The sequence below is a fragment of the Oryctolagus cuniculus genome, chromosome 16 (genome assembly GCF_964237555.1).
Source record: "Oryctolagus cuniculus chromosome 16, mOryCun1.1, whole genome shotgun sequence".
In the NCBI taxonomy this organism is placed as follows: Eukaryota; Metazoa; Chordata; class Mammalia; order Lagomorpha; family Leporidae; genus Oryctolagus; species Oryctolagus cuniculus.
In genome coordinates, this window is record NC_091447.1 from 43,505,797 (window position 1) to 43,531,092 (window position 25,296).

At 39.6% G+C, this 25,296-nt stretch overlaps 1 protein-coding gene and 1 pseudogene across 2 annotated transcripts in view; one reads left to right on the forward strand and one right to left on the reverse strand.

The window, feature by feature from the left end:
- Nucleotides 1–25,296, forward strand: part of KRIT1 (KRIT1 ankyrin repeat containing) — a 40,098-nt gene that overhangs the window by 3,233 nt on the left and 11,569 nt on the right. For both annotated transcript variants that reach the window (XM_002713810.5, XM_008261745.4), the window contains exons 2-12: nucleotides 391–494; nucleotides 1,355–1,514; nucleotides 5,217–5,309; nucleotides 8,022–8,151; nucleotides 9,112–9,355; nucleotides 9,544–9,659; nucleotides 10,524–10,667; nucleotides 17,572–17,728; nucleotides 18,965–19,072; nucleotides 21,889–22,045; nucleotides 22,769–22,920. In XM_002713810.5, the coding sequence (XP_002713856.1) occupies nucleotides 393–494; nucleotides 1,355–1,514; nucleotides 5,217–5,309; nucleotides 8,022–8,151; nucleotides 9,112–9,355; nucleotides 9,544–9,659; nucleotides 10,524–10,667; nucleotides 17,572–17,728; nucleotides 18,965–19,072; nucleotides 21,889–22,045; nucleotides 22,769–22,920 (1,563 nt within the window). In that variant the 5' untranslated portion in view covers nucleotides 391–392. The remainder of the gene's footprint in view (nucleotides 1–390; nucleotides 495–1,354; nucleotides 1,515–5,216; nucleotides 5,310–8,021; nucleotides 8,152–9,111; nucleotides 9,356–9,543; nucleotides 9,660–10,523; nucleotides 10,668–17,571; nucleotides 17,729–18,964; nucleotides 19,073–21,888; nucleotides 22,046–22,768; nucleotides 22,921–25,296) is intronic.
- On the reverse strand, nucleotides 2,665–2,745 carry LOC127492708 (small nucleolar RNA U3; annotated as a pseudogene).

A 25,296-nucleotide genomic window follows, 5' to 3' on the forward strand; every position in this document is an offset into this window, starting at 1 on the left:
CCTCCGGTTCGAGTCCTGGCTGCTCCACTTCCGATCCAGCTCTCTGCTGTGGCCTGGGAAACAGTGGAAGATGGCCCAAGTCTTTGGGCCCCTGCACCTATCTGGGAGGCACATTAACAGGGAACTGGATTGGAAGTGGAACAGCCAGGACTCCAACCAACACCCATATGGGATGCTGGCATTGTAGGCAGTGGCTTTGCCTACCTTGCCATAAAGTTGGCCCCATTAGATGCTAAGAAAAAAAAATTGACATTTTAAAAATTGTTTTTCCAAAAGATTATGGAGAAATAGAAACTGTCATATTAAGATGTAGTATTTTTTTGCTTTGCCACCAATTTTGTCATTTAATCTTTGCAAGGATTTTTTTTTTTTTTTTGTCTTTCTATAAAGCAATGGGAAATCCAGAAAACATAGAAGATGCATATGTTGCTGTTATTCGTCCGAAGAATACTGCCAGTCTCAATTCTCGGGAATACAGAGCTAAGTCATATGAAGTAAGAGAATTTAATGACATTCGATTTCTACTATTGACTGTCATTCTCTTGTCATTTACCTATAAACTCTTACCATAGCCAATAAATTCTTACTGACAAACTCATTATTCTGAACCTACCCATCACTGTCTTTTGTGTGCCGCAGCCTTTTGACCATTTGCTATTCATTGACATGATAGGTTATTACGTGTTAAAAGTTACTTGTTTGAATTATACTTAGAATTTATAGGCTTAGATTCGAGTATGATTTATGGAATGGTTCTTGAAAAATAAAAACCACTGCAATGTCAGTTCACTCAAAATTTCAATCTAAACATTGTTCTTGGTTATTCTGTCAAATTACTATTTTTAGCAGTTCATTACTATAAGTTTTAGTCAAGTTACTTCTCTGTAGTACTGAGTCGTATTACATATATTAGCAAACGTGTAACTGAGGCAAAATATATCTATAACTGAATTGTTACCTTTTCTGTGCAGTAAATTCTAAGCACTGTGAAATACTTCTGGTCTAACCTGAGTGACTCTCGGGTTTTGCTGGAGCTGCTTGTTAAGGTTAGCTGAAGTCTGCGAGGGGACTACGGAGGCTTTCAGGAGGGCGCCCCTTCTGCCGTGCTCTGGCTTTGCCGCTTCTCAGTCCTGGCTACCCTGAAAGTCTTGAAGATGCCAGTCCCAGGTCCAGACTTCAGACACCCTCATTTAATAGAGCTCAGATTGGGCTGGGCGTTGGCATTATTTTTATGACTTAGCAAGTTCTTTTAATTTGCAGCTATGGTTGAAAAAGGCTGCTAGCTTATTGTAGTATTCTGTATCAACTAAATTTTATTCTAAACTTTGTCTTAATGTTATTTTTCTTGTCGCAGATTTTGTTGCATGAAGTTCCCATTGAAGGGCAGAAAAAAAAGAGGAAGAAAGTTTTGTTGGAAACTAAACTTCAAGGCAATAGTGAAATAACACAAGGCATATTGGATTATGTAGTGGAAACTACTAAACCAATTTCTCCTGCCAACCAGGGTATCAGAGGTAAGAAATTCCTCTCCCCACACACACCCTTTTAATTAATTAATTAATTTCAGAAGCACACAGGGAAGATCTCTCTCATCCACTGGCCCACCCCCAGATGTCCACAGTGAATGGGCCAGGAACTCAATCCGGGTCTCCCACGTAGTTGGCAGGAACCCAGTCACTTGAGTCATCACCTGTTGCCTCCCAGGGTATACCATAGGCAGGAATCAGAAGCCACACCCAGGAACCAAACTTGGCACTCTAGGCTGCAGTTGTCTTAACCATGGGTGGCTTTAAATATTTGTAGAGAAAGGTATTTTTAAAACATACTAAAATCTATTTATTTTTATGTTGCTTTCATTAAAAAAAAAAAACAAAACTGTGGGTTGGCACTGAGGCATAGTGGGCTAAGCCTCCATCTGCAGCGCTGACATCCATATGGGTGCTGGTTTGTGTTCCGGCTGCTCCTCTTCCGATTCAGCTCTCTGCTATGGCCTGGGAAAGCAGCAGAAGATGGCGCAAGTCCCTGGGCCCCTGCACCCATGTGGAAGACCTGGAAGAAGCTCCTGGCTCCTGGCTTTGGGTTGGCCCAGTTCTGGCTATTTGGGGAGTGAACCAGCGGATGGAGGACCTTTCTGTCTGTCTCTCCCTCTTTCGTTCTGTAACAGTACCTCTCAAATAAAATTAGATGTTAAAAAAAAAGCAACTTACACTATAAGTTTTTGATGAAGTGGCTCAGCCCTGCTTGGGATGCCAGCATCCCATGTCATAGGTGCCAGTGTTCCAGTCCTGGCTCCACTCCTGATTCAACCTTCCCGCTAATGAGTACTAAGGGAGGCACCAGCTGGTGGTTCAGGTACTTGGATTCCAGCCAATGACATGGGAGACCTGCATTGAGTTCCTGGCTCATGGCTTCAACTTGGCCCAGCCCTGACTATTGTGAGCATTTGCGGAGTGGACCAGTGAGTTTGAGATCTCTTATTTTCTTTTTCTTTCTTCACTGTCCCTCTACCTTTCAAATAAAGTAAATAAATAAAAATGACTTAAAAAGAAGAAGGAAAAAAAAGTGCAAAAGACTTAGAATTTTTTTTTTTTTTGGCTATAGCCAAGTACTTTCAAGAACTAGCATGACAAAAAAAGAAGAAAACACTAATGACTATTTTTTTACACTTAAAAAGTGTTATTCTACATTTTCAGAAAAACTACTGTAGTAGCGAACTGTAGAAATGGTCCCTGGAAGTCTAGTCTTAATTGAAAAGTGTTTAGAGAAGTCATAGTGTTGTGGCACAGCAGATTAAACATCACTTGGGACACCAGCGTCACAGAGTGAAGCTCTGCTTTGGATCTGGCTCCCAGCTAATGCACCTGTGGGAGATCCAAATGGAGTTCCTGGCTCCTGTCTTCGGCTTGAGCCAAACCTGACCATTGCGGCCATTTGAAGAGTGAATCAGATGGAAGATCGATTTCTCTCTCTCTCATTCAGCCTTTCAAATAATTAAATAGATAATCTTAACAACAAAAGAAGTCCTATGTTAATGATTTGTTCAACAGTGAGGAAGGCGTAGATATTTGTCTCAGTAGCTAATATGCCATTTGGGACATCAGTGTTCCATATTGGAGTTCTGTGTGTGAGTCCTGGCTCTGTTTCCAATTCCAGTCTTGCCAGTGTACACTCTGGGAAGCAGGAGATGAAGGCTCAAGTATTTGTGCCCCTGTACCTATACGGGAGAGACCCAGTTGAGGCCCCTGACTTCAGTCTGGCCTACTCCCAGCTGTAGGGGCATTTGGGGGATTGACCAATAAATGGAAGGTTTCTGTCTCCCTGTTCATTTCTTTCTCTTTCTCTTCCTTTCAGATAAAATGAGTTAATAAAAATTTATGACATAAATTAAGTCAAGATTCAGGCATTATAATTTTAAAAGGTAAAGTAAATTTCAAACAGTTGAAAGCAGTTCGGTAAACCTCTCTGTACCTACTTTTTTAATTTTTTAAAGCTTAGTGTTTTAGGGAGGCAGAGGCAAAGAGAGAGAGGTCTTCCATTCGCTGGTTCACTCCCCAAATGGCCGCAATGGCCAGAGCTGATCCTATCCAAAGCCAGAAGCCAGGAGCTTCTTCCGGGTCTCCCACGCGGGTGCAGGAGCCCAAGGACTTGGGCCATCTTCTACTGCTTTCCCAGGCCATAGCAGAGAGCTAGCTCAGAAGAGCAGCAGCCGGGACTTGAACTGGCACCCATATAGGATGCCGGCACTGCAGACAACAGCTTTACCTGCTATGCCACAGCACTGGCTCCCCAGGTTTACTTTCAGTAAAATGAGTTAGAAACCAATTTTAGCTACCAGTAAAATGTATTAATATATTTTTAGTCAGCTTTTCATAAGAGAAATTGAAAGAGAAGTTTTATTTAATTAAATAGAAAATTATATAATTTAGCCATTTATATACAGAATATCCTATTCAATGGAGTTTTTATAAATGTATAAGATATTTTTAAAATGATATGGTACTTTTTGTAAGCAGAACAAATAAGTCACAAATGTAGCAGTAGTTAATGCTTTAAATTTTTGTGCATTGCTGTATATAGTTTACAAAGTTCTACCCAACTTACTTATTTGTAAAATGCTTAAATTGATTTTATAAATTGCTCTGAAGTCATTTTCACATCTCTAAAATGGAAATGTAGACATGGGTGTCACCTGCTAAGAGCAGATTACTAAGTGGTGGGATTAGGACTAGATCCTGGATCTCTCATTGTCACTGTTGCTTTCCCCACTCAGCAGATCTGATAGTTATGTCTCTGAGTGTGGTCTGCAAAGTGGACAGTTCAACAGTGGATCACACCCAGCTTTGAGGAAGCAGCAGAGCAGGGAAGGTTAAGTGAGGAAGAAACCTCAAGCAGACCAAAGAAATAATGCCTGTGGAATTCATTAGAATTTTATTCTGTATCCAACACTTATATTTCATGTAAGTGCTAGTTTTGTAAAATAACTTTTGGGGCTATAATATAATAGACTATTCCTTACGATCTTAATATTATCTGTCCATCCACAGAGAGCCCATTCCTGCCACTGTGCATTTCTGCCTGAGTCAGGAACCAGGTTCTCTTTCTTAGGGTGAGAACTGGAAGGGTTAGTAAATATGACAAAGGATCTAGAGGATGAGGGGTTTTCGAGCACAAGACTTGCAGATTATTATTTATAGCCCCCTGACTGCCAAATTCAGAAAAGCAGACCAATAGTGGGAGTTAGAATTCAAAACAATAGTTTGTAGCCCAATCATATTTTTATAAAACCTGGAATTAAGAATGGATGTTAAATGTTAAATGAAGAACTACTAAACATTAAGACTTTGAAATCTAATTATATCTCCCTTCTTAGCCAGCCCAGGCTAACAAAATTCTAACGCCTATAATCCCTTCTGAGTGAGCACTCGTACGTCTGTTGACTCTGCATGGTGCTTTGCTGTTCACTTGTTCTCTCCATCCTTATAGATCAATTTTCTTCCTTATAGATCAATTTTCTTTGATCTAGGAAGTTTCTCTTGTAATGAGCAATACTACAGCATGGACTGTACTGGCTGACTGTCCACAGAATGTTCATTAGACTGGCTGTTTTTTATTTCAATTCCTCTTGATATGGCCTTTTAAAACTGTATTTTTTAATTCTCAAGGTAACTTAAGATTTAAAGTCTGTTATTGTTATTTTTATTGACTTAAATGATTAGGCAAACGAGTAGTACTGATGAAGACATTTCCTCTGGATGGAGAAAAGATGGGCAGAGAAGCGGCATTATTTATTGTTCCATCAGTTGTCAAAGGTAAAGTCTACATTCATTTTATGAATCTTTGTGTATTTTAGATGTTAAGTTGAAGTCCATCGAGGAACTTAGGAATTTTCATTTAAAATTCATAATAAAATACATGTTTTTAAATTAAGTGAGGGGCTGACACTGTAGCATAGCAAGTAAAGCCACCACCTGCAGTGCCTGCATCCCATATGGGCACTGGTTCGAGTCTCAGCTGCTCTACTTCCTATCCAGCTCTCTGCTGTGGCCTGAGAAAGCAGTAGAAGATGGCCTAAGTGCCTGGACCTGTGCACGTGGGTGGGAGATCCGGAAGAAGCTCCTGGCTCCTGACTTCAGATAGGCCCAGCTCCAGCCATTGAGGCCATTTGGGGAGTGACCTAGCACATGGAAGACCTCTCTCTCTGCCTCTGCCTCTCTGTAACTCTACCTTTCAAGTAAATAAATAAATCTTTAAAAAAATTAAATTAACTGAAAAAGGGAAATATTTTACTTAAAGATGTTTTGATTTCAAAGTAATAAATAGGCTTCCTAGCTCAATGGTAGTGTTTTGGTTTTGGTTTTTTGAAGTAGGATGAAGAAGTGAGGGAAGAGTAAAGGCACAACTGAAATTAAAATAATCCAGGCTATAATAAGGGAGTTTTCAAATGATGGGCTATAGATAGAATAAAAACAGATATTTAAGTATTCTGGAGAATTAACATATTATAATCAGGGTCCAATTCGTATTTGGGACCAGAAAATGTCAATAATAGTTCTAAAATACTCCGTGCATTATTGGTAATCTTTAAAGAACATGGATCTAATATGAACATTTAATTTGAGCCTTCGACATCCTGGAATAATGTTCACGGAAAAACATTGAATTTCAATGCAGACCTTATAGCCCTCTAATTTTTGACCCTGAGCAGATGGTTTCTTTAAGATTTAGTTTACTACAGGGGCAGGGACAGTTTTTTACCTGCCCTTGTTTGGCTCAATTGTGGAAGAATTCAGTGAGTTAACAGATTTGAAATCACTTTGGCTACTAGAGTTCTGGTAATGTTACTAGTGACGTAATGATGAGCCACCGTGGACAACCCATCAGCTTGCTGCTACACAATACTTAGATGTATGTTGTCCACCCTCTCTAGCATTCCAGATATGTTTCCTCAGGAGGTATAGGTTAAAAAGTTCAGTATTTTGTTTTATTTTATTTTTTGAAGATTGATTGATTTATTTTGAAAGAGTTACAGAGAGACAGATCTTCTATCCACTGGTTTAGTCCCCTGGGCCAGACCAAAGCCAGCAGCCAGGAGCTTCTTCTGTGTCTCCCACATGGGTGGCAGGGGCCCAGGTATTTGGGCCATCATGCACTGCTTTCCCAGGCCATTAGCAGGGAGCTGGGTCAGAAGTGGAGCAGCCAGAACTTGAACCAGCACACATATTGCTAGGATATCAGTGTCTTAGGCATTGGCTTTACCTGCTACACAACAATGCTGGCCCCTGTTTTATGGTTTTTGTTTGTTTGTTTGTTTGTTTTTTTTAAGCTATTTGAAAGAGTGAGGAGAGAGACAGAAGAAGAGTGATCTTCTGTCTGCTGGTTTGTCTCCCAAATATCTGCAGCAGCCAGGGCTGGGCTAAACTGAAGCTAGGATTTAGGAACTCCATCCGAGTCTCTCACGTGGGTGACAGGAACCTAAGTATATGAGCCATCACTTTTTGGAGGTGGGACTCCATCTCAGGCATCCCAAGTGGCAACTTAATCTGTTGTACCACAACACCTGCCCCTAAAAGTTCAGTATTTTAAACTATGTTTGAAGTCTCAGTAAAAGGTTTTGTCACACCATTGAGGGAAATAGGAAAGAATTTCTGCAGCCCTCCAAGGTTCTTTTTTTGTTTTATTTTAAAGATTTATTTATTTGGAACCAAAGTTAGAGAGAAGGAGAGACAAATTGAGATCTACCATCCCCTGGTTCACTCCACATATGGCCACGATGACCCGAGCTAGGCTAGGCTAGGCTGAAACCAGGAGCCAGGAGCTTCTTCATGGTCTCCCACGTGGGTACAGGGGCCCAAGACTTGGGCTATTCTCCTCTGCTTTCCCAGGTACAATAGCAGGGAGCTGGATAGGAAACGGAGCAGCTTGGACTTGAACTGATGCCCATATGGATGCTGGCACTGCAGGCCATGTCTTAACCCTCTGAATTACAGCACCAGCTCCTCTTCCAAGATTCCAAATGCTACGTTCACTCAAGTGTACCAGATCACAGAGCTAGCCAACACTTGAATGTAGGCCTTCTAATTACAAAACTAGAATGATTTATATTCTATTTAATAAATTTTAGTATTTAAAATGTGTATTTTTATTTATTCATTTGTTTGAGAGGCCTAGAGACAGAGAAAGAAAGATCCTATACACTGATTCACTCCCCAAATGCCTGCAACAGCTGAGGCTGGGCTGGGGCCAGAGCCAGGAGCTGGGAACACAATCCAGGTCTCCAATGAGGGTGGCAAGAACATAGTTACTTGAGCCATTACTGCTGCCCACCAGGGTCTGCATTGGTTGGAAGGTGCAGTTAGGAGTTGGAATCAGAATTCAAACACGGGTACTCTAATATGAAACATGGACATCTTAACTACTAGGTTAAAGTAAACTTTTGTTGACTTTCACTGTATACTTTAAATGAAAACATGCAACTGTAAACCTTTTATATGTTGGCATAACTCTCTGTTTTTCTTTTTCAGATAATACTAAATATACATATACTCCAGGATGCCCAATTTTTTACTGCTTACAAGATATTATGCGAGTCTGCAGTGAATCCAGTACTCAATTTGCTACTCTTACAGCAAGAATGTTAATAGCTTTGGATAAGTAAGAAATGCTGTGAAAAATATTTTTAAATTAATCAAATATATATTCATAGTGGAGATGAGTTCTCATAGATACAGATACTTTTGGAAGAAAGTTTTTAAAAATAATATGTAAAGAAAGTGTAAGTTTTTCAGTTATTATATAGAAATGAGTAGCTCCCAGGACAGGACTGTCCTGGTCTCCTTACAACATGTTAATCTTATTCTGCAAAAATGATAATCTTATTCTGCAAAAATGACTAACATGAATTAAGATTCCCCTGTTATTAAACTAGATTTAGTACTGAATTTCTCTTATAATTGTATATGTCAGTTACCTCTCCTGTTTTTGTCTTTCTGTAATAATAGGACTAAAGTTACCTACATCTTGGTGATTTAAATTTTAAAAGTTCTTCATGTATTTTGAAAGGAGTTTTGTAAATTATAATTGCTTACATTAAAAATGTTTGCTCTGTCCATTAACAAAACTTTTACTAATAATAAATGACTTGGGGCCGGCGCCTTGGCTCACTTGGTTAATCCTCCACCTGTGGTGCCGGCATCACATATGAGTGCCGGGTTCTAGTCCCGGTTGTTCCTCTTCCAGTCCAGCTCTCTGCTGTGGCCAGGGAAGGCAGTGGAGGATGGCCCAAGTGCTTGGGCCCTGCACCCGCATGGGAGACCAGGAGGAAGCACCCGGCTCCTGGCTTTGGATTAGCGCAGCGCCGACTGTAGGCCATTTTGGGGGTGAACCAATGGAAGGAAGACCTTTCTCTCTCTCTCTGTCTATAACTTTACCTGTCAAATAAATTAAAAAAAAAAGAAAAAAAATAATAAATGACTTAACCAACACTAATTAAAATTCTAAAAATCTGAAGGTAATATTAGAAAATATCACATATTAGAGTTGGATAATGGTCTGCCCTTCTGTCTTCACTTTTGACACATTCTTCTACTGCCTTTTTTTTTAATGTTTTGCCAGGTGGTTGGATGAACGGCATGCACAATCTCACTTTATTCCAGCTTTATTCCGACCCTCTCCTCTTGAGCGAATAAAAACTAATGTCATAAACCCTGCATATGCTACTGAATCAGGTCAGACAGAAAACTCACTACATATGGGCTATAGTGCACTAGAAATCAAGAGTAAGATGTTAGCCCTAGAGAAAGCAGATACCTGTATTTACAACCCTTTGTTTGGATCAGATCTTCAGTATACAAACCGGGTAAGAAGTGAACAAATTTGGTCTCTGGTTGCAAAAGATGTTCCATCTCAAATGTAATTTTTTTTCTGAGATAAATACATCTGTTACTAACTGTGAACATTAAGATGACATCCACATTCTACTTATTATGTATATAAAAATCAAGTTTCTAAACTCTTAGGAGTTTTTGTTTTGTTTTCCCTTTCTAGGTAGATAAAGTGGTAATAAATCCATACTTTGGTCTAGGAGCTCCAGACTACTCAAAGATCCAAATCCCTAAACAGGAGAAATGGCAGAGAAGCATGAGCAGTGTCACAGAAGACAAGTACTGTTTTGCTTTTACTCCACATTGCTTTATTTAGAACTTGCATTCTAATGTTAAATTACTGCTTAAGGGGCCGGCTCATTTGGTTAATCCTCCACCTGCAGCACCTGCATTCCATAAGGGCACCTGGTTCTAGTCCCGGTTGCTCCTCTTCCAGTCCAGCTCTCTGCTGTTACCCGGGAAGGCAGTGGAGGATGGCCCAAATGCTTGGGCCCCTGCACCCAATTGGGAGACCAGGAGGAAGCACCTGGCTCCTGGCCTCGGATCGGCACAGCGTCGGCCGAAGCGGCCATCTGGGGAGTGAACCAACGAAGGAAGACCTTTCTCTCTGTCTCTCTCTCTCACTGTCTATAACTCTACCTATCAAATAAATTTTTAAAAAAATTACTACTTAAGATTATATATGCAGGCCGGCACCGCGGCTCACTAGGCTAATCCTCCGCCTTGCGGCGCCGGCACACCGGGTTCTAGTCCCGGTCGGGGCGCCGGATTCTGTCCCGGTTGCCCCTCTTCCAGGCCAGCTCTCTGCTGTGGCCAGGGAGTACAGTGGAGGATGGCCCAAGTGCTTGGGCCCTGCACCCCATGGGAGACCAGGATAAGTACCTGGCTCCTGCCATCATATCAGCGCGGTGCGCCAGCCGCGGCGGCCATTGGAGGGTGAACCAACGGCATAGGAAGACCTTTCTCTCTGTCTCTCTCTCACTGTCCACTCTGCCTGTCAAAAAAAAAAGATTATATATGCAGTGTAATCACTACTTAGTTTGCAGCTGCTCTGTTACATATAGCATAGATGTGTCACATTTGTTTTAAAACTTTGAATTCAACAGCGCTATTATATTTTTAAAATTTCTTTTTAATGATTAGAGAACGACAGTGGGTAGATGATTTCCCTCTCCATCGAAGTGCCTGTGAAGGAGATTCAGAATTACTTAATCGTCTTCTCAATGAAAGATTTTCAGTCAACCAATTAGATAGTGATCACTGGGCTCCCATTCATTATGCATGCTGGTAAGTGGATTATTTATTCTTTTCTTTTCTGAAAGAATGAACTCTTGGTTATAAGTATGTGTCCTTCTTATCAAAACTATTTCCATTCCAAACACTTTTTTTTTTTCTCTGCCATGTTTACCTTTAGAGCTTTCTATTTTGGTCTTTGGTGCTTTATAATGCCACTATTCAAAATTGTAACATCTTGCTCCATTGGACAAGTAGGCCAGTGTTCCTAGGAACTGCTGAGTCATGCAGTAGGATAGTCAATAACTAGTAAATGTCATCATACAGTACAAAGTCCTTTTGTCACTCTTAGTTTCTGGTTTTTTGTATGGATGTGAATATTATGTTAGTATATCCTTAATATAAAATGTGCATATATTAACTACTTAAAATGTGACCCTGAATCTTGTCAGGAAAGTATCCTTTCAGTTCTTCGAGAAGCTGTGGTATCAAAAAGTCTCCAGAAGCCTTCATTGGAATCACAGTCTTCCTGCTTTTAGATGTGAGGGTTGCAACAGGACTGGGGTTAGTTCTTTCTTTTTCTTAAAGATTTGTTTTATTTATTTGAAAGGCAGAGTTGGAGAGAAAGAGAAGTCTTCCATCTACTGGTTCACTCCCCAAATGGCTGCGATGGCCAGAGCTGGCCTAGGCTGAAGCCAGGAGCTTTATCTGAGTTTCCCATGTGGTTGCAGGGCCCCAAGGGCATGGGCTGTCTTGTGCTGCTTTCCCAAGCATGCTAGCAGGAAGCTAGATCAGAAGTGGAGCATCTGAGACTCTAACTGGTGCTCATATGGGATGGCAGCGTTGCAGGCTGTGGCTTTACCTGCTACACCACGATGCTGCCCCCAGGTTAGCTCTTTCTACTACTTGTCAAATATAGCTCTGACTCTCCTCCTGTTTCTCCATAATAACTCTTTTCCTCACCTAGGCTAAGTTCTTAGTGCTCACAGCTTAGTGCTGTGTGCCTTCATCTAGAAAGGACTTACCGAAGTTTTTAACCATCATTTCTGTGTGAAAGTTGGTTTTGACCCATTGTTGAAAGTGAATTTCCTTTGCCTGTGTAAGAACTGTCATGTTGGGTACTGCCTGTAAATATCAGTAATGCCAGCTGTGTCACATTAAGTAAGGAACTCTACTTCCCTGCATATCTGTTTATTTATCTGCATGTGTAGTACCATAGTGCATTTCTAGAGTTCTCTTGAATTCAAAATTCTTTTGCTTTCTCTGATTCTAATGTTTGTGATTATATAGCTAAATATGAGGGTGCTTCAAAAGTTCATGGAAATGAAATTAAAAGATAGGTTATTTTTGTGCATAACATTTTTTCAATCCTTGCATGATTTTTTTCACAATATGCATTTTCCATGAAGAAGAAGCAAACATACAAAGTATCTTCAGAAAGTTCATGGAAAATACACATTATGAAAAACTATGCATGGATTTCAGTGGGGAGTATTTTGTTTTTGTTTTTTGCACTAAAATAAACCCCCCTTTTTTTAGAGAGAGAGAGAAAGAGATAGACAGAGAGCACTCCTATATGCTGGTTCATTCTCCAAATTCCCACAATGTCTGAGGCTGAGTGAGGTCCTTAGGCCAGGAGCCAGACACACAATCCAAGTCTCTCATAAGGATTGCAGAAACCCAATTATTTGAGCCATCACTCCTGCCTGCCAGGGTTTGCATTGGTGGGAAGCTGGAGTCAGAAGTCAAAGCTGGAAATTGATCCCAGACACTCCAGTGTGGGACACAGTTCTCTTAGCTGCTGAGCTAAGCACTCACTCCAACAAATCAGATTTTTTTTTTACTAAGTCAGAATTACAGACAGGGAGAGAGGGATATCTTTTATCCTCTGGTTCATTCCCAAGCCAGGAGCTTCTTCCAGGTCTCCCTTGTGGGTACAGGGGCCCAAACACTTGGGCCATCCTCCACTGCTTTCCCAGGCACACTAACAGAGCTGAATCAGAAGAGAAGTGGCTGGGGAATTGGGCTGGTACCCATATGGGACTCGGTGTTGCAGATAATGGCTTAACCTGCTGTGCCACAGCACTAGCCCCAAATCAGTTTATCTTAATTCCATTTTTTCTGTGAATTTTTTCCAGTACCCTTGTGTAGTTTAAACCTCAAGAAAGTATGTTGTGGAATTAGAACAGGCAAAGGCAGTGAATTTTAGTCTAGGAATTCCAGATTTATGGTTCTATTTTGCTCTTTTTAAGTGGCAGGGGATTATTCTGTAAGAAACAATGATAATGTTTTCAACTACCTATAACATAAAAACAAAATATGTATAGTATTTGATGTACATGGAATGGACCTAGGTTTCAGTCCCATCAGTTAGTTCCTAAAAGTACGGCCAAGTTATTTAAGTCTTCAAGGTCTTTTTAGTTATCTGTAAGATGGGGTTTTTTACTTTCCCTAAAATTTGAATAGAAAATGCAAATAAGGTGCTTTGAAAGCATATAGTAAGAACTAAGTAGATGTTGGCTTTTATTAGTAAATACTGTTAAAATACAAAGATTTTGATGTCTAAACCTAAAATTTATTATCATGGTATTTTTAAGATTAATTTTTTGTCAGCTGGAAATACTAATATTTAGTTCACCAGGAGCAATATAGTTCACTTTGCAGTACTTTTAATCAGATGCATCATTTGATATGAATTTGAATTTAAAAATTACTTAAATTACTTTATCTTGGAAATATATTCTTAGTACTAATTGGTGCAAGGATTGAGGCGAGTACACTGGGCTATGATTGAAACACTGAGGTTTGGTCCTGTCTTTGTAAGGTCAGACAAGGCATTTTACCCCTGTTAGTTTTCTCATCTTTAAAATAGAATTTTGGATTAGGTCAATAGTTCTCAAACTTTCTGGTCTGAAGACCCCTTTATACTGCTAAAAGATACAGAATATCAAAGAACTTTTGCTTATGTGGATTAAATCTAGTAGTATTTACCATATTAGAAATTACAACTGAGAGGTATTTTAAGTGTTTATTTTATAACAACAGTATGCATATTAATATAAAATTAATTTTAGCAAAAATACCATATTTTTCAAAATTTAAAAAAAATCAGTGAAGAGGGTAGCATTGCTGTACATTTCCACACATCTCTTTATGTCTAGGTTAATAGAAGATAACTGGATTCTCTCATTTACTTCTGCCTACAGTCTGTTACAGTATTACATGTTATAAAGTTTCTAGAAAACTGCACTAATGAATTATGAAAATTAAAAGGGAAAATAATATATGAATATTATTATTACATTTGACCCAGAGAATACCCTGAAAAGTTTAGGGATCCTCTTTGGTTTCCGTATTACCTTTTGAGGTTCATTTAATGAGGTTACCCTAGGATTGCTCTAAGCTAAGATTTCTAAATTGGTGACCAGGCACCTAAAATCTGTTCTTTGCTTTCTGGAGTTAACATTTTCCTGTGGGGAGCAACTGGGAGCAACTCGGACTAGACTGAGTTACTGGAATTAGGACTTATTCTATGTATCTGCTCTCCCACAATATGGCGCTGAGAAGGGAGAAGCAGCTTCTACACAGCTGCCTCCAGTTCAACCAATAAGCAGCAGGACCTGCTCCTGATTGGAGGAGAGCAGCGTACTCGGCGTGTGGGTAGCAGAGTTGGGATTGGTGGAAGAGGACTATAAAGGAGGAGAGAGACAACATGCACCAGGAACATCTAAGGGGAACATCTATCTGAAGGAACACCTGTGCAGCCCCTGAGAGAGCCGGCCGGCGGTGTGCCGCTCCCCTGCGGAAGTGGGGAAGGTGGCAGGGGGCCCACCCCTCCACGGAGGTGGAAGGGACGGTAGCCAACCCGGGAAGAACCAGCAGCAAACCCGGGGAGGGCCGAGCAGACGAAAGAACAGCGCAGGGCCCTGTGTCGTTCCTCCACGAAGACGGGGAGCGACATTTTCCCAAACTGTTTAATTAGCTTTTACCTAGTCAGAAAACTTGTGGAAAATTTGTCAGCCACTCATAAATATGTCACATCTCATATTCGCTCACCTCTTTATTCTTCCTGTGCAACCTATATCAGACCCTCCATTTTCAATTAGAGCAGTGTCGTCTTTCTCTGATAGTACTTTTAGGCATCAGATCACTGCTAGAGGGTGTTTTTAGAACAATGGTATTATGACTCCCTATAAATTATGCCATCTCATTTCATTTGGGCCTCTAATATAGCTTAGCTAACTCTCCAATTTTTTGAATTCACTATGTCAACCTTTTAGTCCTCCCTTTCAAACTATCCTAAATCTTGTTACTCTTGAGAATTTAAACTGCTGCTACTTTCTCTGCTTTCATAACTCCCCATACTTTTACCCTCTGTTTTCAAAGAAACTTGAAGCCATCAGATATGTCCTCTGTTTCTAATGATTGGTTGGGTTTTGTTCCCACGTCTCCTGTATTGTAGGATTTGCATGTAAAAATCCTTCCTGTTCCTCATTTCTGTTTGTGCACGGTTCTTTCCTCCGTCCCTTCAAAAACACCTACTTCTCTCTCTCCTTGCAAAGCACCTTAGTGTGGCCCTGCTGCCTTTCCTTCCCACTATCCTGTTTCCCTTTTACAGCAAGACTTCAGAGGTGAGTGCGCCACATTCGCACTTTTTCTCTTTCGCTCTTCATTAACCTTCTTAACCTTGCCAGAATTTTTAACCCTTTCCTTTCTGTACAATGTTCACCATCCCTACATTCTAGGAACAAATTGGAGTTGAAAGGGCATATTAGAGCTTTGTCAGTACAAATGCAAGATATCATTGCTACCTTACCATCATTATTATTGAAATACTGTTCTCCACTCTGTGATCCAAGCATTTGTCAAAGTATGGGAAAAGAGTAAGATTCAGAAAGCTGGCTTCTAACTCTGGCTGGTAACTGTGAGACCTTGCGCAAATTATTTAACTGGATCAAGCTTCGTTTTTCTTGTCTGTTGGAATTGAAATGCCTCTGCCTACCTCATAAGTTGCTATCAAAATCATCTTAAGTAATTATATAGGAAAATGGCTGGAAAATTTTTAAAGCACCACATAAAATATATGCTTGATTATTTTTATTATTCTTTTAAAAAAATGTTTGTTTATTTGAAAGTCAGAATTACATACAGAGAGAGAGAGGGAGAGAAGTCTAACATCTGATGGTTCACTCCCCAATTGGCCGCAATGGCCAGAGCTGAACCGATCCAAAGCCAGGAGCCAGGAGCTTCTTCCAGGTCTCCCACATGGGTGCAGGGACCCAAGCACTTGGGCCATCTTCTGCTGCTTTCCCAGGCCATAGCAGAGAGCTGGATTGGAAGTGGAGCAGCCGGGTCTCAAACTGGCGCCCATATGGGATGCCAGTGCTTCAGGCAAGGGTGTTAACCTGCTGTGCCACAGCACCAGCCCCTGTTATTACTTCTTAAGTAGCTCTCACAGTGTTTTCCTATAAGGGTGTTTTCCCAGATGTATTTCATTATTGTAAGATGCTTATCTTTCTCTAAATTCTCTCTCAAGAAGGTTTCATTCATTCTTCAAGTGATAACAATAATTCTTTTAAGTTAGATGATTTTACATACTCTCAGTTATGCCTTTGTCTTCCTCCTGAGTACCGATCCTGCAAATTTCAGATGCTTACTAAATGGTTTAATCACTCATCTTTTGTGCATAAGGCTCATTGGCGACTGCAAAAAGATAACTCCCTGTCCTCAAAGAATTTTCAGGTTGATTTTAAAGAAAAGGGATATATAAGTCCCATAAAAGAAGCAAACAATAAAATGCTAATTATAGTGAAAATAGAGGAATTTGATCTTCTGTGTTAGAGAAATAATGGAGTGTTTCTGAAGCAAAAGACAAAAAATATAAGCAAAAAATCACATAAATAAGAAGGTGTAAGAGTCAAGTAAACAGTTCAGGGTATAAGAAAATCATACTTTATATAAATGGGAAGAAAAATTGTGGGCAGTTTGTAAAGATGTGCTCTTTTCCCCTCCAGTGCACTGTATCTAAAAATCAAATCCCCCTCCCCCCCTTGCCTCCGTCACTGCTTTATTTCGAGCATCCACTTTGTGCCGTTGCTTCAGATCGCAGCCTTCTGTGAATCCTCGTCTTCAGCCTGACGTGGGTGACTCATGGGGCTGGCACATGCTTTGTGCTCTTCTGAGACCTTGCTTCGCTTCCCCCCTTTTTCCCTACCTAAAATACTTCATATGTCTTCAACATCTCGTCCATTATTCCTGTTTAAAAACAATCCAGTTTGAATTGTTCTAGCAAAACACTTTCCAGGACTGCCTTGGGCTGAGGTCATATCTCTCTTTTCCTGTAATTTTTAAAGCATTAATTATGTGCCAGTTTGGCTTGACAAATATAAAATGTCTTATTTTGTTGATTGTTATCCTAAACCATCATTTACACATTAAAGCATTACCCTACGCTTGTCTTTTACCTGATTACATTATAAATCTTCAGAGCAGAGACTGTCACATATCTTATGTATTTCAATGTCTCTCACATTGCCTGGTATAGCAACTGTATGTAGGGTTATCTTTGTGTCTGTTTTGTAAAGCATCATCAGGCCTATCTGAAAAACATTCTTACTAAGTTTGTTTATGTTTCTTTCTGATCCTGAACCTATTTTTTACTAGAAATTATATCTCCCTAAGATAGAACTTCTGTTCTCTGTGTGGGGTGTTTCTGTTACCTGCCTTATTTGATGTTATATTTTCCCCCAGTCGATCAGAAATAGAAACAGATTGAATTGAACCAGAGTAGTTCTTAAGAAATTCCCAAGCACTGAAAGCATTTATGTCGGTGTTTAATGTCTTAATCCTTTGCTCTCTGTCCTAGAACATTCTTAGATTTCTGTGAAATATCATGTAAGATTTGGATTTTGAAAACATTTCAGATAACTTTCTTAGGTAGGTTTTATTTTTTTTATAGGTATGGAAAAGTTGAGGCCACTCGCATCTTATTAGAGAAAGGAAAGTGCAATCCAAATCTGTTAAATGGACAGCTTAGTTCCCCTCTTCATTTTGCTGCGGGAGGAGGACATGCTGAAATAGTCCAGATTCTCCTAAGCCACCCAGAAATTGACAGAGTAAGTTATTTTCCAGGTTAACAAATAATGACACTAAATAATATATATATAGTTGAAAGGTCAGCTAAAAAATAAAAACAAATTTCACTTTATATTAAGTAAGTAATGTATGCATTGTGTTTTTGAACATACATTTTAAAAAATTATTTATTTGAAAGGCAGAAAAATAGAAAGAGACAGAGATCTCCTATCTGCTCACTTCCCAAATGTGTACAACAGCCTTGGCTTGGCCTGGCTGAAGCCAGTAGCTTGAAACTCAGTTCAGGTTACCCAAGCGGGTGGCAGGGACCCAGTTACTTGAACTGTTGTTACCTGCTGCCTCCCAGGGTATGCATTAGCAGGAAGCTGGGATTGGGAGCAGAGCTAGGACTTGAAACCAGGCACTGCGTAAGGAATGCAAGCATCACAATTAGTATCTTAACTGCTAGGCCAAACGTCCACCCGTGACTGTGAATTTTTAAATTTTTATTGTGCTAAAGTACATCTCAAAATTTACAGTTTTATCCATTTTTAGGTATACAGTTGATTAGTGTGCAGTCATCACCATTATCCCATTTCTAGGAAGTACATTAAATTTAACCTCTTGCGATTTTATATTGTATTTCTCCAAAAGTGTCTTGAAAAAGAAAAAATATTTCTATTTTCTAAAAGTTTGAATACTTAAGTGGAAAATAATAATATTAGTAAAATCTTTTTTTCTTTTAAAGATTTATTTATTTACCTGAGAAGTAAAGTTATAAACAGAGGAAGAGACAGAGAGAAAGGTCTTCTGTCCGCTGGTTCGCTCCCCAAATGGCCCCAACAGCTGGAACTAGGCTAATCTGAAGCCAGGAGCCAGGAGCTTCCTCTGGGTCTCCGATGTGGGTGCAAGGGCCCAAGCACTTGGGCCATCTTCCACTGCTTTTCCCAGGCCATAGCAGAGAGCTGGGTCGGAAGAGGAGTGGCCAGGACATGAACCAGTGCCTATGTGGGATGCCCCTGCCACTGCAGGGGCTTAGCCCACTACGACATGGCTCCGGCCCCAGTAAAACCTTTTGATATCTAATCTATATCAGAACTTAAAAAAAATTCCATTGATTAGTGCTTTCACTCTTTTATTTAATTGTGTTTAATATTAAGTGTGTATTAAGTGTGTCTAATATTTAATACTTAACAAGAGTCTATTTTTATTAAACTTTGATTTGTTGAATATAGTTGCAGGGATCATTTTTTCCTTTTTCTCTCCCTTATTTCTAGCATATAACAGACCAACAGGGAAGATCTCCATTAAATATTTGTGAAGAAAACAAACAAAATAACTGGGAAGAAGCAGCAAAATTGTTGAAGGAAGCCATTAACAAACCAGTAAGAATTATGTTCATAAATAGAGCCAAGCATAATATTGAAAATAATAGATGATTTCAGAGCCTTTGGCAAGGATAAATGGATGGAGGAGTTCTTTATTAGTATAAAACTCAGAGCTATACTAGTATAAAACTCAGTGCCAACATAAAACACAAAATATCATGACATTTAAAAAAATAACCTAATTGAAAAATAACCTAATTGAAAAATAACCTAATTGCTGGACTTCATCTGGACTTCATATTTATTATTTTTGTTATCCTTAACACATGGACATTTATTTTTATATCACAAAATAAAACTTATAAAATAAATAAAGCTTCCAAGATCCTTAAAGTTGATCTAAATTCTAGTGTAATCTCTATAGTCATGTGTTTTTATTCTAGCAAACGCATCACTAGCTACTGTCCTTCACAACATACACTATGCAGTAGCACAGTTCTAACAGGAAAGTTCTAAGAAAGGCATCTTTAAGTGATTTCACCATGATGCTAACATCATTGGGTGTACTTACACAAAGATGGTATAGCGTACTACACACCAAGGCTGTGAGGATTATACCGTCAAATGTGTGGTCTGTTGTTGCCCAAAACATCATTATGTGGCATATAACTCTCCTGGTGTGCTGATTACAGGTAAGTCTAATCTATTCATTGAAGTATAGCTTTCTGCTTAGGCCTTCCAAGCAACATTTTATATTTGCAAATAAAAAGTCTGCATGTCATTCACTAGCTTAGACTCAACAAGTTAGTTTTTGTATAACAGATTCATTTTCCTCACAAATATGTAGTAATACCCTGTTCTTTTATTGTATTAATTCATTCTGATCTTTCCATCTGACTACACCTGAAATTAATTCATATACCTAATGCTGAACACATATAGCTATAAAAGAATATTGTGTTAAAAGATTAAGGTTTTGGGGCTGGGTTAAGCTGCTGCCTACAACACAGACATCCCATATTGGAGCACTGGTTTGAGTGCTGGCTGCTCTGCTTCCAATCCAACTCTCTGCTAATGTGTCTGGAAAAGCAAAGGAAGGTGGCCTAAGGACTTGGGCTTCTACTGCCCTTGTGGGATACCCAGTAGTTCAGGCTTCTGGCTTTGGCCTTGTCCAGCCCTGGCCATTGCTGCCATTTGGGAAGTAAGCCAATGAATGGATCAATCTCTCTTTTCTCTCTCTCTCCCTCCCTCTTTCCTTCTCCCTCCCTCTCCCTCCCTCCCTCCCTCTCCCTCCCTCTCTTTCCCTCTCCCTCTCACTCTCTTTTCCTCTCCCTCTCTCCCTCTCTCTCTCCCTCCCTCTCTCTCCCTCCCTCTCTTTCCCTCTCCCTCTCTGGCTCTCTTTTCCTCTCCCTCCCTCCCTCCCTCTCTCCATCTCCCTCCTTCCCTCCCTCTCTGCTTTCTCTCCCTCTGTGTCTGTAACTCTGCCTTTCAAATAAATAAATCTTAAATAAATAAAAGATTAAAGTTTTATTAGTGATATTGAGGTAGAGGAGAATTAACAACTAGAAAAAAATTCAGGTACACCTAAAAGTTATGTGATAATAAAACTCATCTGAAAACTTACAAACTAGACATAAAGATTTATACCATGAAAACTTCTTACCAAAATATATAACCCTTTTCTATATATTAATGATCAACTAGACAATAAATATTGAGTGTCGATGAATTTAACACTATAAAATGCTGAAAGTGATAGGAATATGTGATCTCTGCCTTAAAGGAATATTATACACACCTAAGTACTGCACACCTATACATATTTTGCCAAGACTGTATTCTAGGAACATAAGAAAGACATAATCAAGTTACAGATAAAGCTGTACAGACACACTTAGGTTATACTTCATTACAATTTATTTTCTAACTGTATAGTTGTAATAGATTTTCATTCCTGGCATAATTGTTTTACTGTGAATGGGTAAGAAGAATGAGATACTTTTATGCAATATGAACTGGCTTGGAAATTGGGAGGTACCATTTGCTTCCCATGACAATAAAAATCGTTAAAATGCCCCTACTCTGGGATTTTCTAAACTGGCAGATTTTCTGAACTAGCTCAGTTTTTATTTGCTGGAAAACTTAAATCTGCTAAATCTTCCATCACAGATTCCTCTTAGGAGACATTACTATGGCCACACATTTCTTGTATAATTTGCAGCCCATTAGATTCATGAGCTACTTGATGAACACCAGAATCAGTAGTTATCTCTGTATCCCCCACACGATATTTACGTGTACCTTAAAAGCTCTGAAATAACCTCTATTAAGAACCTCTTGAAGTGCAATATTTTTTAAGAAGCCATTTTGCTTATTTTCCAAAACTTATTTAATCATGAAACCTTCAGAAGAAAATATTTTTGGAAAATACAAATAATAGAAATATCTTTTAAAAAACAATTATTTGCTTATTTGAAAGGCAGAGTTAGAGAGAGATTGATCTTTCATCTATAGGCTCACACCCCAAGTGGAGGATTCAGCCAGACTGAAAATGGGAGCCTCCATCCAGGTCTGGCCCGAGCACCCGTGCCATCTTTCTCTGCCCTCCCAGGTGCATTAGCAGGGAGCTGGATCAGAAGTGCTGCAGCCAGGACTGGAACTGGGCATTGCAGGTAGAGATTTAACCTGCTGAGCTACAATGCCAGCCCCTAGAATATCTTTAAAAAGCTGCCAACAGATTCTTACTGGAAGCAGTTTTTCTGATGTTTTCCATGTTAGAAATCTAATAAAATATCTGAAGTTTAAAGTTATCTTGTTAGATTGTGATATGTAGTTTTTAAGCAGGTTGTATAATTTACTGTTCCTTGTCCTAGTATGAAAAAGTTAGAATATACAGAATGGATGGATCATACCGTTCTGTTGAGCTGAAGCATGGAAATAATACCACGGTACAGCAGATAATGGAAGGAATGCGTCTCTCTCAAGAAACACAGCAATATTTCACTATTTGGATCTGTTCAGAAAACCTTAGTAAGAAAGTTTTTTTATTTTGTTTTTTAAACTCTTATTTCATTTTGGGAGTGATGTTGATAAACCTAGATATAACATTTTATATTGACCTTTGCATTTTTAAATACTGCAGTATTACTCTCTGTTTTATAAATTATTGTTCAATTCCTGAAACAGGTAAGCCCCTGGGCCCCCCTCCCCTGCTTCATTCAAAGCAGTGTTTAAGTAGTAAAACCTCAAATCTTCTCACAGCAGTATTTGATTCAAAGGATGTGAAATGTGGTGTTTACTCGTACAGCTAGCCATTATTTTAACTGCCGATCTTAAACTAATACAATTTGTTCCCCTGTATTAGCTTTCTTTCAAACTTTCTGATTCAGAGTCAACCTAGTGCTGCTGTAGGCTTGTCCCTCGAAATATTGGAAACACACGAAGGATTTAACTGATGCTGCTGCTGATTTGACGGTGTAATATGTCTCTTTCACACCAAATTCTCATTATGTCATCAATAAGCTATAATGGAATGAATAATTTTATGTACAGTATATATTTTGTTAAGAATGCTAACATTATTAGAAACAAGCAGTTAACCACAAATTGGGTAATAATATTGATTCAAATAAATATTGATTTAATTTTAGACTCTTAATTTGTGTGTGCAGATAGTCTAATACAAAGTTTCTGTGCATTGATAGAATTGGTTTATTTTAGATTATCACTTAATAAAGAAGAACTGTTTTTCAGGCCTTCAACTCAAGCCTTATCATAAACCCTTGCAACATGTTCGTGACTGGCCAGAAATTCTTGCTGAATTGACTAATTTGGATCCCCAAAGGGAAACGCCACAGCTTTTTCTGAGAAGAGACGTGAGGCTTCCTTTGGAAGTTGAAAAAAAGGTTTGCTTAGAAATCTATTCACCATCATTTAAATGCACTGAATCTATTGAGAATCTGTTGAGTAGGCACCAGAGGTAGAAACTGTAGTGTTCCTGTATTAAGAGTTTTACTTCTGATTTTCTGTTCAGTTCTTACATGCCTGTGGTAAGTTGCACTTTCCGTTGCAATCCACTCCCATTGTCTTAAGAATACAAAAGAAATAAACTGTCCTGCAGAAAATTAGCAAAGAGACAAATTATGGAGAAAATTAATTTTTATAATAGTTAGGAAATGGTGTCAAAGACAGACAGTAAATGGTACTTAGTCATGTAAATTTCAAAGGCAAAAAGATATTTTTTAGGGGACAGAGCAAGAAAAACACTTGGTAGAAAAACTTAAATTTGCAAAGAAGAGGTAATTAAGTTATTAGTGTTAAGTAGATGTTCTTGAATCAAGCAGAGAACTACATAGATAGTAAAACATCGTTACAAACAATTATTTTAAGATTTAAACTGCTGTACATTTTAGAGAAAAGGTGAGATAATGCCATTAGATAAACAAGCAAGGGAGAAATCTGAGAGATTATAACAACTTAAACGATGTATGGTGATCTAAGTATGGAAGCTATGAAAATTGGGAGAAAAAATATAGTTGAAAGGTTTCACAATGTTAGTGAAAAAAAGTGTGATTCTTCATCTGAGGGAATGTTACAACAGACAAGACATGAAGATTTCCATGCCCACATTCAATCTTGGTAAATGTTTTGTATCTCTGTCTTGTCACTTTCATATTTTCTCATGAACTTTTTGAAGTTCCTACATATTCTGAAGCCAACAGATTTGATCCTGTAAGCCAAATATATGTTAGTTTCATAAAAATTTGTATGAAATTTACCAAAAACTAAGGTTTTGAAATTTGTTATACACATTTTTTTTTTTTTGACAGGCAGAGTGGACAGTGAGAGAGAGAGAGACAGAGAGACAGAGAGAAAGGCCTTCCTTTTCCGTTGGTTCACCCCCCAAATGGCCACTATGGCCGGTGCACTGCGCCAATCCGAAGCCAGGAGCCAGGTGCTTATCCTGGTCTCCCATGTGGGTGCAGGGCCCAAGCACTTGGGCCATCCTCCACTGCCCTCCTGGGCCACAGCAGAGAGCTGGACTGAGAATCCAGTGCCCCAACCGGGACTAGAACCTGGGGTGCCGGCACCGCAGACGGATGATTAGCCAAGTGGGCCGCAGCACCAGCCTTAACAAATTCTAATACCTTTTCATGGTAAGAACTCAGAAAACTAGGAACAAAAGGGAACTTCCTCAATGTAATAAAGGGTATTTATGAAAACTCCACAGCTAATGCCGTATGCAGTGGTGAAGGTCTAAAAACTGTCCTCCCAAGATCACGAATAAGACAAGGATGAATGTTTCATCATTGCCATCTTACCTTGTACTGAGAATGGTAACCAAAGCAGCTAGACAAGGGGAAAGTAAAAGGGGAAGGGAGACATTTGAATTAGAAAAGAGAAAGTGAAATTTTGCCTATTTGCAAATGTCAAATATATTAGAAATTCCAAAAAAAATTTGTTATTTGGGGAGTGAAACACCAGATGGAAGATTCTTTCTGTATCTCTCCATTTCTCTGTCACTCTGCATTTCAAATAAATAAATCTTTTTTAAAAGATTTTTTAAAATTTATTTATTTATTTGAAAGTCAGAGTGACAGAGAAAGAGGAGGAGAGGCAGAGAGAGAGAAAGAGAGGTCTCCCATCTGCTGGTTCACTCCCCAGTTGGCTGCAGCGGCCGGAGCTGCGCTGATCTGAAGCCAGGATCCAGGAGCTTCTTCCGGGTCTCCCACATGGGTGCAAGGGTCCAAGGACTTAGGCCATCTTCTACTGCCACCCCAGGCCAGAGCAGAGAGCTGGATCAGAAGTGGAGCAGCCAGGACACTGGCACTGCGGGCAGCGGCTTTACCCGCTACACCCCATAAATAAAGCTTTTTAAAAAACAGCTAATTTTGCCGGCGCCGTGGCTCAATAGGCTAATCCTCCACCTTGCGGCACCGGCACACCGGGTTCTAGTCCCGGTTGGGGCGCCGGATTCTGTCCCGGTTGCCCCTCTTCCAGGCCAGCTCTCTGCTATGGCCAGGGAGTGCAGTGGAGGATGGCCCAGGTGCTTGGGCCCTGCACCCCATGGGAGACCAGGAAAAGCACCTGGCTCCTGGCTCCTGCCATCGGATCAGCGCGGTGCGCCGGCTGCAGCGGCGGCCATTGGAGGGTGAACCAACGGCAAAAGGAAGACCTTTCTCTCTGTCTCTCTCTCTCTCTCACTGTCCACTCTGCCTGTCAAAAAAAAAAAAAAAAAAAAAAAACAAAAAAAACAGCTAATTTTGACATTCACTCATAAT